The 15,007-nt window shown below is 38.1% G+C and overlaps 1 protein-coding gene across 4 annotated transcripts in view; it reads right to left on the bottom strand.

The window, feature by feature from the left end:
- Positions 1 to 15,007, bottom strand: part of PTPRR (protein tyrosine phosphatase receptor type R) — a 126,618-nt gene that overhangs the window by 111,045 nt on the left and 566 nt on the right. For 2 of the 4 annotated variants that reach the window (XM_042469971.1, XM_042469970.1), the window contains exon 2: positions 11,128 to 11,175. The exons of 1 other annotated variant lie outside the window; for it this stretch is intronic. In XM_042469971.1, coding sequence (XP_042325905.1) covers positions 11,128 to 11,175 — 48 coding nt within the window. Of the gene's footprint in view, positions 1 to 3,095; positions 3,158 to 11,127; positions 11,176 to 15,007 lie in introns of all 4 variants that reach the window. One more of the 4 variants, XM_042469974.1, reaches the window with a different exon arrangement.

Here is a 15,007-nt window from a genome sequence, read left to right as displayed (position 1 = left end):
TACAAAGTTCTTTCTCTCAGTCTTCAATGTGCTATAATATTCCTTACTTATGGTGTTATTGCTTATATGCTACAGGAGTAATGAAATATTTTTGGCCCAGAGATCAAACTGATTCCAGAAAAAAACATGTTGGGGGATGCATGTCAGCCACAGGCAGGGCCACTTGCTCCCAAGTAAATCCCCCACTCCACGAATGTGCCTCCATTGTAATTACTTGGCACCATTCACACAAATTTACTGCCAGAAAACATATTCACTAGATGACCTTCAAGGCCTGTCCCAATTCATATTATTCTATGTAGAAATTACTCATTATTATCCAAGAACTTCTAACATTAAATGGTAGCTTCAGCTACAGACTGCATGTACAGGTATGCTTAAGTACACCAATGACAGTATGCAGCTCTATGGTAGTAGAAAAACTGGGATTCATTACAACTCAGGATAAGGATACTCTACCATATCATATCCATATTGCTATTTCCTGACATATGAGAGCTTGTGTGAACATAGACAGCCTTTAACACATATTTAAACCAGAAGGGTTTTTGATAATTGAGTAATTTGCAATCTGGGCATCTCAGAAGTATGAGTTTTAAATATGTTGCAATTTTTGATTATTTTGTACTAATATATTTTTAATCATGGATCCATTCCATGAACTGCTCAGAGAACCTCTATTTTGTAGTAGCTATATAAATACAATGAATGGATGGATGGATGAGAGAAAAATGTAGTATTTGGCAAAGATCTGATCAAATACGTGCATCTAAAGGGTATTTTCATAACGTAAAATGAATAATCTGGGATAAGTCACTTCCAAATGTTATTAATGCAATAGAAATCTTATGGAAACTTCTCACTAGGAGCAAATGCAGGATGGATGAAAAAAAGGTTGGGCAGATATATGCAGTCTTAATTGTAGCCATATTGTAGATTTGTTCATGTGAACTGCAGATCCTTGCAGCAAATCTCTTCATGCTACAAGCAGTAGGAATATGCTGTTAGAATATGGAGTTAAAGAGACCTTGGTTCAAATATTATCCAATTATATCATGCCACATTGGGCCAGGCATTGCTACAAGTAGATATTCAAGAGCTTTCTGGAACTCAGTTGCCCAAGCTTCCTTGGGGAGGGAGAATTACTCTTGCGCCACTTAAAGACTGAATCTAATTATTTCTCCCAACTAGAAGAGACCCACTGAATGAATGAGACTTAAATAAGTGTTGTCTTAATGAGTCCTTTTCACATAATTGGATCTATTCCATTTGGGGCTAACAATTGGATTTTGCCATAAGTAGTTAACACAGACATGCCATGTAGAACTGCATGTACTGAAGGAAGAAATTCTAGAAAAAGAATGGTGGGTGGGTCCTCTTAACTCTTGACTGGTGGCTCCACTGGTAACATTCACACTGAATTCAGAAAATCTTTGTACTGATACCAGTACAAAATCTTCCTATGATGACATTATGGATAATATGGTAATATGACAGCTTTTCCACAAATGGGGTCTTCAAACAGGTCACATTACAACTCTCAGCATCCCCAGAAGCACAGCCATTGAAGACAGGCATTGTAGTCCAACTCATTTGGAGGTGCCACCTTGAGGAAGAACATTATAAGGTTTTCCTGGAAATGTGTCTTTGTGCTTAGGGCATTGAAGTCAGCACTGTTTTCAATATCAGACAAAAGCCTGAACTTTTGCTCTTGAGTCAATATGATTAAGTCATAAGAATGACTTACAGTGAAGAAGCATGCACTGCAACTTATTATTTTTGTGTGTATTCATTCCAGATAGTGACAGGGTAAGGATTAGTTTGCTCTAATGAAGCTGAGAAACACGCTATGTTGGTGATATTCATCTTAGTTTTTGAAATAGTCTTTTTTTTCCAAACAAAAGATCCCCAATCAAAATGTTTTGTATGACTTTTCTGAGACAGGGCCTGCTCTTGTACATGTAAGCAATGCCACTGATGTAAGTGGGCTTTAAGGGCTTGAATCAAAGTCAAATGAAGTCAATGGAAAGTCTTCTTTTAATATTAGTGGGCTTTGGCTCAGATCATACCTGTGAGATCAGAATTGGCCCCAGAACAGCAGTTCATGAAAAGATCTGAGTAATCCCCAAATACACCTACTTTTGTGATTGCTTGTGATTGTCTGGCTTACTCAAACATACAGAGTGAATGGAAATGCTTAAGATTTGCTTTATGTGATTCCTAGTTGTCAATATTAAGTGTGTGGAAAACAAAGGAACAGTGTACAGTTTTGGATTGTTTCAAGCCTATTCCGATACAATCTGGAGATGCACTGTTGCACATTTACATCATGAGCAATGCACCCTCTGATTAACCAATACTTCCTGAAGAAAAATGGCATTAAAAATGAGAGCCTGGCTACCCTGTGCACAAAAAGATTCTAATGCTACATTTGTTGCAGCCTGGGTCCCCAACTCTGGGAGGGACCCATGGCCAATATACATTCAGGCCAAGATCCTACATTGGACTTCTTGTTCTTGTGTGCTTTCAAGTTGTTTCTGATTTATGGCAACCTCAAGGTGACTCTATCATATGGTTTTCTTGGCAAGATTTGATCAGAGAAAGCTTGCTATTGCCTTTCCATGAGAAGGCTGAGAACCTGTGACTTGCCCAAGGTCACTCCATGGCTAAGTGGGTATTCAAATGCTGGTTTCCAGAGTTATAGCCCAACATCTAAACTACTATATCATGCTGGCTGTCATAGCATAAATCTTCACCTCCAGAGTTATGTGTACTACAGAACTCTTGCAATGACACTATGCAACCAGCTCTGTATCTTGGAGTGCATTCCTGCTCTTGGTCTCATTGTACAATGGTGAAAACACAATGTATATTGGTTGTACTCTAAAGCACTCAAATGCAGGGATGATATTCTCACAGGCAATAATGAATAATCCCTGATGGACAAGTAAACATACATTTCTGCATAATTGCAAGAAATACTAACACAGCAGAAATAATAATAAGCGACCACTTGTGCAGCAGTTACACTCATTCATTTACACTCCCACAACTGTATGCTGAATGGGATTGTCAAGTAATAGAGAAAAATATACCAGTGCATGTGCAGGGGAACTGCATGCCTAAAACACCAAATGGATTCCATCCAAAGTGTGTCCTGTAAAAGGAAATGTAAGAAAGCATTGTTTCACTGATTTTTTTAATCATTTTCTGGTTTGTGGTCTCAGCAAATGTCTGACCTCTTGAGCCTGCCATGAGAGGCATGGAGAGGGCTCCCATTTTTCCTCTACTTTCCTTGACACTGAGGGGGGGGGGGGGGATAGAGAAGAATTTATAGACATGGTAAAAACAATAACTGTAGTTCTCCAGAGGTTGATGGACTGTAATTCCCATCAGTCCTGGCCAGCATATCATATGGAGAGGAAGAATGGAAGTTGCAGTCTAGTGGAAGGTGATAGGTCAACTGTTTATGTAAGCACAGTTAACTCTTTCTACTCCCATGTTATGATAAAATCCCAGAAATAAATATTGGAACAGTTCAGATAAATTTTTGTATACCAGAAAATTTTTGGCTTCCATCTAAATTCAACAGTTGTTGGTGGGTGGGGTAGACAAACTGGGGAAACCAAAACCACAGCTGGACGTATGCATACACATGTGAGCATGCACCTTCTCAGAAGTAAAGATCTGAGACCATTATACTGGTACACGTTGGAAGGTGTGGGGGGGTATTGTTGTTTCTGGAACCATATATAAGCCATTTTGGTTGTCTCGCAATTTAATGTTGATGATACTAAAGAGCTACCAAAGACAATCAGTTAATCTTTAAGATTTGACACCTGCAAAAAGTATTTTTCCAATTTTTAAAAGAAAACCTCCTTCAAAGACATAAGGAGCTCTCCATTAGCCACAAAACAGTTAAGTCCTGTTTTTACATCAGCAATAAGTTTGAGAAACAGGGGAAATAACCAAAAATTTCTCACCCTGGTGATGGGAAAAGGCAAAGCCAAAGGGTGGTGTCTGTGTGTCGACATAGAGATAATGTAGAGTTGCTCCATTTGGGGTTTCTTTACTCTTGAAACTTGACTCCCCCTCCCTTATATACACTGCTCCTTTACCAGCTTCTTTTCTCGATCAAGAAGATCTGGCTTACTATTCTACCCTCTAAATTAGATATGTTAAATATCTGACCACTAACACAACAAGTAGGGATGTCATTAAAATGCGACTCATGAAGAAGTGCTCCAATTCGCCCTACAGCATGCTGTAAACTTCTTCATGACAGATTGTACTTCTTGTTAAGTCTTAGCAACTAAGAGAACAGGCTGGCTTTTCTGTCCTTCTGTTCCATGTACTTAACAGCTAGCTTTACTAATAAATGAAGGCCTAAGTCCTTTTGTCATAATTAGGGAAAATCCAATGAACCAATGGAACTTACAAAAAGTTTGACCTGATCTAATTCCCATTCATTTAATGTGGAATTAGACTGTGTCCAGTCTAATTGGGACTAACAATTGGATTGAGCCTATGACTCTTACATTTAATTAGATTTGTCAACTAAGCATTCAGTTGTTTAACCCAATTCATATTTGGGAGTCAAATGTAACTTGTGACAGCTATTCACAGCTAGTTTACTTGTTGAACAATAATCTTGTTCTAATTGTTTTATTGGAAATAAGAATTGAAAAAGGAAATATTATTGATCCACTTCCTTCTAACTGTCAATGTAAAATTATTGATGAAATTGCAACTTTTCCAACCCGTACTTTAGTATCAAAAGTTGAAATATAGCATGTCACTTTTTTAATGTCTTTTTTTTTTAATTTAACTGAGTCCTGGTTTTGGGGGGAAAGTGAGGTATAAAGATGAAGATGATATTTCAGGGGGCTTTTAGGGAAAGGTGGGGTACAAATGAAGAGAAAAATGGTGATGACAACAATGATCAATCAGTTAAAAAGCAAGTGATTAATGTTTTGAATGATCAGGCTAAGTAGTTTCTCTCTTGACAGTCTGAGTGAAGGATTTTTCAAGTAGCCTATTAATATGCAATGAAAAAAGCTTTCCCATGGTTTTTAGGTTTCAAGTAGTCACTTTATTATTTAATATTCTCAAGGTTAATAGATTGTGTTTTGAGTACATGCCTTTACATGCCTTTGTTGTTTCTCAATATTGGTTTTTTTGTTACTAATGGATTAAATATTTATGCTCACATTTTAATCTGTACTGATATTTTACACCTCCACCTCCAATGTTCTCACACAGGTTTATTTGTAGATTACCCCAATGAAGAAAATCTTTCAAAAAAACAAAACAGTGAGCAAGTTTTAATAGCAATGGTCCTTGGAGGCTACAGATTATTTCATGCTGTTGTGTTGTTTTTATTGTCTCCACCACATTTTTGGTTTTTCAGTGTGACTTACACTGAGGTAAGAGTCTGCGTTAACTGCGCCACCATGGGAAAGATATTTCAAAGTCTACTTGAGGTATCTTGTATTATTTTTTGCAAGATATCAGATAGGCATTGCTCTCTTCCCTTCAAACCACATCAATTAATCTAATAAAGCACAAGTATCTGATTCCATGGGCAGCCATATTGAAAGCTGCTCTGAAGAACAGAAGTAGCCCCATCTTTCAATTATCCTTTTGTTCCTAACTAAACACAGAAAAGAACAGAACATGTCTTCCAAGTGGATGCTTTAAAATGATGCTACATGTTCAACTGAATATAGAACCATCTGGAGCCGTAATATCTGCTTAACAAATCCATCCCAAATGACCAGAAGGTCACATGGCAGGAACAGACTGATGTCTGTATTTTCCCATCAAAACAAACAAATAAATCATTTCATCCACAGCAAAGCTCTTCATTTTGCATATCAAGCATGCATGTAAAAGACACCAAATGAGACAACGAGGCTGTGCTCAATTTGTAAGGCCATGGAGGAGGAGGAGGAAAAGAAAAAGAAAGAAAGGGGGGGGGGGGGGGGGGGGAGAAAAATTTCTGGGAATAAATCAGTCATATGTACCTAATTCATGAACAAAGCAATATTTAGGGCAGTCGGGAGAAGAAAAGGCGGTTTGGCTTAGTCCTCCACCTCTGATTATACAAATGCATTTCATACTCAACTTGTAAGTGCAAGGGTAACCTGATATTGTGGGCAATTGGATTTCTCTGGGTATACTCACATGAATTAAGAGTTGATGGACTGGTCCCTAATGCATTCATTGATCTGACTCACTCATACACAGAATATTGATTTATTAATGTTGTGCAAAACTTGGATGTTTTCCAGAGCCAAACAGGCAACATATTGAATTGTGCAATCTTTTTATAGAATTTTAGAGATCCATGATACATTATGAAGACCATCTCACTTCCCAAAGAATGCAATTTAGAATCTGATACCTGGTTACCTAAGGCTATGTTCCTACATGAGCAGAAGATCACAGTGTTAGATACTCTAGAAGGCCAGTCTAAATTCTCTACCGCCTGCACTTGTTTTTGCATAGAGGTTCATTTTGCACATGCTCTGAACAAGAAGACAGATTTCACTGAAGGGACATGAACATACCCTATGGACTGCTTTCTCTTATAAAGCTTTCCATTTGCTAAGTTCATATCCAGACAGCCTGTTTCCTGTGCCCACAACATATGAGTATAGAGTATTGGAATTTTGGTGGAATAGTTCCTAGATCAGAGGTGAATGTTGCTGAACTACAAATCCTACTATTCTTCACCATTGGGTTTGTTCTAATATTGTGCAGTTTTGCAGAAATTCCATCCAAAGAATTATACAGAGAAGCTTTTCTTGACAAGTACTCTTTATTTGAATCTTGGTTAGGCAAGAAATGTTCTCTAACTGTTCACATTTTGTCCTTAGCCACTGCTTCCTTTACGCAAACTGCTGCCTATTTCTCTCTGTTTTATTTAGGACCTACAGAATATAAGAATTTTGGGAAACTGTCAAAGCCCTCAAAGACCATAATTTTACATGTTTCTTCTTCATACGTAAATTGTCCCTAACTCAAGTAGCATACGGATGATATTTCTGACAGAGACCATGAAATGAATGCTGCTCTAAGAAATTGTCTTCCTTCCTCTGCCTCTCTTTACTGAATGAAATGCTTTAAAACATGCATTACACTCTTCAATAGTTATCTCTTTGTCTCACGTTATCTAATTACATAAATGGGAGAACAAATTGTCAAAAGAATGTACTCTTCAACAGATTAAGATTACCAGCCTTTCATGGGAGAAGTCCTTGCCTAATGTACAGATCAAACAAAAGGAAATTGTAGTCCCTAAGGCTCAAATCCCCTAGACATATACTTTAGTGTTTCCTCTGCCCCAAGCAGTAGACCTTATTTCTAAGTAAACATCCATAGTATTGTGCTGGACAAGACTGAAATATTTAGTTGATGACTCAAATTGAATCCACCTCCTTTATGATACTAGATGGATTGAGGAAATGTAATTCTCAGCTTCATGTCAACATGTACAGTATGGGGATAATCATAATACTGGTGTTGGAGCCAGTGTGATGGTTCAAATGTTGGACTGGGACTCTGGGAGACCAGGGTTCGAATTCCTACTCAGCATTGGAAAATATACTGGGAGGCTTTGGACAAATCATACTCTCTCAGTGGTGAACCTCCTCTGAATAAATCTTGCCAAGAAAACCGCATGATATGATAGCTATAGGTCAGAATTGACTTGATGGCAAATAATAACATAATACTCTCCCTTATTTAGGTGTTGTAAAGGCTGCCTCAAGATAATGTTATTTGGAATGCTCTGAAACCTATAAAAACATAAACATAAAACATAAATGCTATTTTATTAAAACTAGCAAGTCTTGGAATTCATTCCTTAAATGCCCCAGCCAACATAGCCAGTAGTAAAAGACAATCTGAGTTAATATCCAAAACATTTACCACATTATCTACTACATCTCATTTGATTATAGTGAAAAATAAACTCTATACACATTAGTAATATTAGTAATATTCCTAGACATAGCCATGTCAGTTTGTTTCAGTATGAAATATATATAAAGGAATCCTGTAACACTTTTGAGACTAAGAAAAAATAAATTTCTAGAATATGATTTCTTGGACTTCAGTTCACTGTATCTTGAGAAAGTGGAATGGAGAAAGCTTATGCTCAAAATTTTATTCTTTCAGTTTGTCTCAAAGATGTGAAAGGATTTCTTCATCTCTTTCTATACAGATTGAGCAGCTAGCTCTCCAGAGTTTCAGATGGAAATGCTTCTTTGCTCTACTTGGAAATGTCAAGGTGGGCTGAGAGACCAAAATAAAATAAAATAAAATAAATGTCTGAAATAAATAAATAAATGAAAATGAAAACAGCAAGATTTTGTATGTGCATGATCACTGAGACACAGTCCATACCTAATGATATGAATGTGATATCTAAATCTATGTAGGAATTTTGCTGAAAGCCACAATTGTCTTCTCTTTCTATAGAACCTTTTTCATAGCTTTGAAGCTTCTCTCTCTGTTTGTTCTACAGTTAGTTTCCTTTGACAAAAACTTTTCTCCATTAAAAACGATGCATTCTAACCCACTGATGATGTGTTACACAGGGAAAACCTACAAGGGAGATGAAAGGCCAACTTGCTTGGTCTTTACAGCACTCAAAGATCCAAAACATACTGCAGAAATAATCCAGTTTGAGACTGCTTTAACTGCCCTGGCTCAGTACTAGGGAATTCTGGGAACTGTAGTTTTGTGAGACATTTAGCCTTCTCTATCAGAGAGCTCTGCTGCCACAATGAACTACAGTTCCCAATCAGTTAAGTCAATTTCTCACTTTTCTCACTTTACAGAGAGTGACTTACTTGAGACCATGTAAAGATCTACAGAACAAGTAGAATGTAAACTCAGACCTCTTGTGGAGGAGTCCCAGTTTTGGCCACTTCAGCATAACGGTATTGACATGTGGCTTCCATAGTGAAGTATTTACCTGATTGCTTTATCATGTGTACAAATATGCTACAGCAGATGTTTCCAACAGTGATAAATGGTACCCTAGTAAAATGTGGGCATGATGCCATCAGAAAGGTTATCTCCAGTCACATAACATGGACATTGTGCAATCCCTTAATCATACAGCATTTACTTAAGAGACATAGCATCATACTAGGCTTAGGGCAACATCTTCTCTAACAATGTTTTGGGGACTTATTTTTCACTATTAAAAAAACAAAACAAAAAAACCCCAACAACAACAACCCCAGTAATTGTTTGATGTATAATTGCCAATTTTCCATACCTCAAGCTCATTTTGATGCTAAAGATATAACTTTGTAGTATGCCTACTAAGATTTCATACAGGAGGTAAAGATTATAGTCTGCATCCTCCTAGTATAAATTTATATCCTAATAAATTTTCAGCAGGGTCCCTTCTGCAGCAGAACAAATTTAAGGGATAATGATTGGAAAGTGTTTCAACTAATGAATGCCATGAAGCAGAATTCTAAGCACATTGCTATGCTCTGTCTGCTATGCTCATTCTAAATCTCATTTGAATATATGCACAGTAAATTTATATTGTACCTAGCAGCATAATTCTATTTCCCTCTCTGCTAAAATAATGCTATGATAAGAAATTACATTGCTCTTCAATGCACGTGAATCATTCCAAGCTTTCTGCCTCTAAAGTGACAAGCTCTTCTTTCAAGACTGTACAATTTATTATTCTCTGCTTCATTTTGAGCTGATTTTCTGGGGCATTGGGATATGGGCAATAGCATGTAGCCTGTGAGATCATTTGTACATGTCTACGGTTCAGTCAAACCTCAAAGGTCAGTATTTCTATCTTAGGTCATCAGATACTTTTTAGAATAAGGATAAGGAATCTTTGGCCTTCCATGTGCTTTTAGTTTCAGCACCCAACATGATCCACAGTAAGTAATTCTAAGAGTTATAGACCAAAACATGTTGGGACTACTTTTCACTCAGTACTGAAACTCGGCACAGTTCACAACAGAATATTTAAAAAACAGTTACAAGTAAATCCACAATAATTTAATAGAATTTAAAAGCTTTAAAAATTATCATATTAGAAAAGTGAATTAAAATGGGTTAAAGCACATGGTACCTAGCAGCATAATTCCATTTTCCTCTCTACTACAATAATGCTATGATAGAAAATTACATTTAGTTGTATTACTTAAATAAATAATTACATTGAAATAAATACTCTGGTATAGCGGCTTCAGCAGTGTACTTGATATATTTATGGAATATTAGTTTCTGTTTTACTCTACAACTGATATACATGGTATATGTGTTCAAGATCAGAGTCAAAGACTTTTATCTTAAATACACTCATTTTGTTTTGCTAAATCTCTTGAGACAGCTTTTGTAAATACCTAGACAATATGATTCTTGGATCGCTCCCTTTCAAAAAAATAAGAATGGAACGGTGGCATTCATCTAATCAAGTCTGCAAAGCAATTTTCCTCTCTAGGGTTGTAGATTTTAAGAGCCTGTTGCCTATGTTATTGTGCCATACTGAAAAGTCTCTCTCGTACAATGAACTTTGGATGGAAGCCATCATGAAAAGCTGAATTGTTTTAAGCACAACTCACAGAAAGGATATAATTTAAGACATAGAGCAGCACTAAGTGCAATCCATTTTATGGCTATAGATGGGTACATGACACAACATTACCATCTATAATTCATAACTATAGACCCTCTTTAGATTAATTTCACAGTGCCACTGACCAGAAAGCTGGTTCTTCTTTTGTTGTATGGAAGAAATCCAGGAATTGTACTTATGTGTTTATTTCAATAGCAATGTTAGGAAGCTCACCAAAAAGCAAGTGTGCAGTTTGTATACAAGCCATGAACCTAATTTTAACAGATGTTGCAAATATGTATCTGAGGTGTTCCATATGAGACAGCATTAATCTTCTATTTTCTCTCCTGACTATGTATCACTCTATTCAGGAAATTTCCATGTTTGAAACTAGCATGTTATGAACATGGCTAGCTAGAAGCCTTCTCTCCAACAACTAATTTTCTATTGGCAGAGATTAGCTTTTGTTGCTGTGATGACAGTCATACCATAAAAGAATAAAACAAGAAAGTATTTACCTGGAATAAACCAATTGCTCCCCTTGACTCCTGCCTTCCCAATGCATCCTAAAATACAGACACCATAAAAATAGTCCACACCAGTTGGGTCTTAACCAATGCACAAATTCCTGGGGAAATAAGTATACATTTCACTGTCAATGACAATGTCAGCACAAGGCACATTTCCTTAGGGACAGTGTTCCCTAATTGTGAAGCCATCACACAAAAATCCCATTCCTGTACCGCCACCTTTCCCAAGCTTCACTCAGAGGAGCAACAAAGGGAATAGCTTGTGATACTAATCTCAGGATGAGGTTAATTCATATAGGAAGAGGTGGTCCTCAAGGTACGAGGGTCCCAAGCCAAATAGGACTTTATAGCTTACAACCTATTTGGCCTGGGGACAAAATCATGGCCAGTGTAGATGAGACAGGACTAATTTTACATTTTCATACCACCTTGTCCCAGTAAACAGTCTGGCCAACTGTACTAGCTGCAATTCCAGAGACATTTTCAAAGACAGCTTCTTGTACAAAATGCAATGCAGCAATCTAATCTTTTAGGTTGCAGTATTACAACTACCATACTACAAGTACTACAATTCATTAGCATTGTAACCCCTGCCTTGGGTTCCTACTGGGAGAAAGGAGGCATTCAAATTAATTAATTAAATAAATAGTTAAATAAATAAATAAAATAAGTAAGATCACATTGACAAATTACAGTGAAATTGGCCCCGAACAGACAGGCCAAAATAAAGCTGCTTTGAGTCACTTTGGACGTATGCTATTTAAATGATGCATGCATCCTAAGAGACCAGAAGTCATGCTAAAGCCATTCTCCAGTCCTAAGTGTGTCATTTAAACAGCATACCTCCAGAGTGACCCAAAGCAGCTTTATTTTGGCCTGCCTGTTCATGTCCATTGTTCAACTGAAGGGTAATACTTTGATGGGACTAGTGTGGGGTAAAGAAAGAAGGGAAGACCAAATGTAATGAAGGGTGCTGTGAGGTCCAAAAAAGTTGAAAGAAACTTGTAGAAGCCTGGGGTACCAGTGAAATTCAGGACTGAGACAAGGTGGTATGAAAATGTAAGGCTAGTCCTGTCTCATCTACAGGAGCTCTGGGGCAGCTTTTTGTAGATGTCCCCATGAAAAATAAACACCAACCCCTTGTTCTTCTTGGTCTTCTGAACCAATAATGTTAATTAAAAACCAACAATTATTGTTATAGCAATGACATAAAATGTAGTTACACAGTGTAGCTAAGGGTTTTGTATGTTTAGTAATTTAAGCATTTGAATTTCCCTCCTCAGTGACAATAGGCAACCTTAAGAATCTACCTCTTAGCTTCAGCCTGACATGCACAATATGGGAATAATTATATCAGTAGTTTGAGCCATTGTGGTGTAGTAGTTTGAGAGCTGTACTAGGACTCTGGAAGACTGGGATGTGAATCTCTTCTTAGTCATGGGGACTCACTGGGTGATCTGGGGCAAGTCATGCACTTTCACCGCACAGGAAGGCAATAGCAAACACCCTCTGAACAAATCTTGCCAAGAAATCTCTGTGATGGGATCAGTATAAATTGGAGTCGGCTTAAAGACACATAACAAGTAATATAATACATACAGTTAATTGTCGGGAAAACCAATGTGGTGTAGTCTGAGTGTCAGCCATGGAAACCCTCTGAGTGCCTTTGGGCAAATCACACTCTCTCAGCCTCATAGGAAGGCAAAAGCAAACCTTTTCTGAACAAATTCTGCCAAGAAAATTCTGTGATAGGGGCACCTTAGGATTGCTGTAAGTCAGAAATGACCTGAAGGCACACAACAACAACAACAACAACTTCATTGTAAAGGCTTTAAAGTAAAATGAATCTATATGAATTTGGAGATACAGGGTTCTTCAGGCTCAGAGCCCTTCAGATTCTTAATACCAGAGTTTCCTAGCATTGAATCAGGGCAGTTAAAGTGGTCTCAAAGTGGATTGTTTTGGACCTCATTTACCATTCAGTATAACTACAATTGGCTTACTCCATGTTGTTTTAATCAACTGAATTCAAGCTCTGTTTCTGTTGTTAACCAACATTTTCATAGGAGGTCAGGAATATTTGGACCCCCAGATGTTATGGATTTCAAATCTCAGAAACCCTAGTCAATGTGGGTATTTATAAAAAAATATGGGAATTGTAGCCAAAAACACCTTGGAGGACTATCAATCTCCCAATCTGTTTTAACCAAGCACTTTAAAGCCAAAACAATCAAACTTTCTAGCAATGTTTATGTTATCTATTGGGAAGTAAAGGCCACTGAGTTCAAAGGCAGTCACTGATATCTAAGTGGGTATAAGACTACACAAAAGAGCTGAACAAAGCCAGGAAGAATGAAAAAGGGTACGTATCAGGCAGTGAGCCCTAAATGGCAAGAGACAGTGCTGTAGTATGGGCACAAAGATGGGATTTTATGAAACAAGGGCAAGTGTAATGGAATTATGAGCAAATGAGAAATGATCAGCAACTTGAAAGATGTAATCTTTGAGCTCTAAATAAGTGTGGACATCAGGCACATTGCCTTGAAGAAAATCTTCTTTGGATTTTTCAGGCAAACCCCTTGGCTTTAGCATCTCCCTGCCACCAAGATTTAGCCACATATGACCATTCATTCATTTAAAAAAAAATCAGGAGTGATGCTGAGCATCTGAAGAAGATACATTCAAGAGACATCCAGACAGCATCCAGAGAGCATTCATTTTCATCACAGGCAGAACTTAGGGCCCAAACACACTGCAGAAATCATCCAGTTTGAGACTGCTTTAACTACCTTGGCTCAATGCTAGGGAATCTTGGGAACTGTCAGTTTGTGAGACATTTAGCCTTCGCTGTAGCGATTGTGTAACTAAACTACAATCCCCAAGATTTCTAGCACTGAGCCAGGGCAGTTCAAGTAGTCTCAAACTGGATCGTTTCTACAGTGGTGTGTTGGATCTTAATCAGCATTGTTTGCTAAAGCAAGGTGTCCTTAAGGCTACATAAGGGGGGGGGGGATGGCTTTGGATGGTCTTAGCAAAGCAACTCTGCTTCCTCTCTCTCTCTCTTTTGTGTGTTGTGTGTGTGTGTGTGTGTTTAAAAGGAGACTATGTGAACAGGATGGCTGGAGGGATCAGCAGGCGAAAAAGGTCTGGTGCAAAACCGGGCTTACTCGGTCCAGCCATAACAAATGCAGAGTAGAAAAGCTTGGCTGAAAGGCATGGCAGGACTGGGAAGGGATAGACTGAGCAGGGAAGGAGAGCAATAGGGGAGAGTTGCAGCTCCACTGCTTCCCAAGGTTTCCTGAAGGCTTGAGGGGCGGGGGAGGTTTGCTAGGTAAACAGAGAAGGGATTTATTGATGAACCTCAGCTCCAGGGCGATGGCAACAAGGGACTGCAGTCCCCGTTCCAATAGGCCATTGCCACAGCGAGCTTTCCAGGCGCTGACCATGGTGCTGAAACCCGGAAACGGGCACATGGAAGGATGGAGGCAACCAGGTGAGCTGGGGCTCTTCCAGGCTGCATCCGCATTGCAAAGATAATCCGGTTTGGCACTGCTTGGGTGGTGTGGAATTCTGGGAATGTTCGTTTGTTGTGGCAGCAGAATTTCAAAGCCTTGACCCATGGCAGTACAAGCAGTGCTAAACGGGATTATTTCTGCAGTGCAGATGCTCCCTTAGACCTCGAGATTTACTATGGAGCTCTTGACAATCCTTTTGTTGGCACATCCCAAAAAGGCAGGGGCGATGTGCAAACGACGGGACTATAACATATTAGGCCAATACCGAATGACATAATAATAATAATAATAATAATAATAATAATAATAATAATAATAATAATAATAATAATAATAATAATAATAATAATACA

Source organism: Sceloporus undulatus, chromosome 5, assembly GCF_019175285.1.
Source record: "Sceloporus undulatus isolate JIND9_A2432 ecotype Alabama chromosome 5, SceUnd_v1.1, whole genome shotgun sequence".
NCBI lineage: Eukaryota > Metazoa > Chordata > Lepidosauria > Squamata > Phrynosomatidae > Sceloporus > Sceloporus undulatus.
The sequence above is the reverse complement of the archived record's forward strand: the minus strand, read 5'-3'. Positions and strand labels throughout refer to the sequence as shown.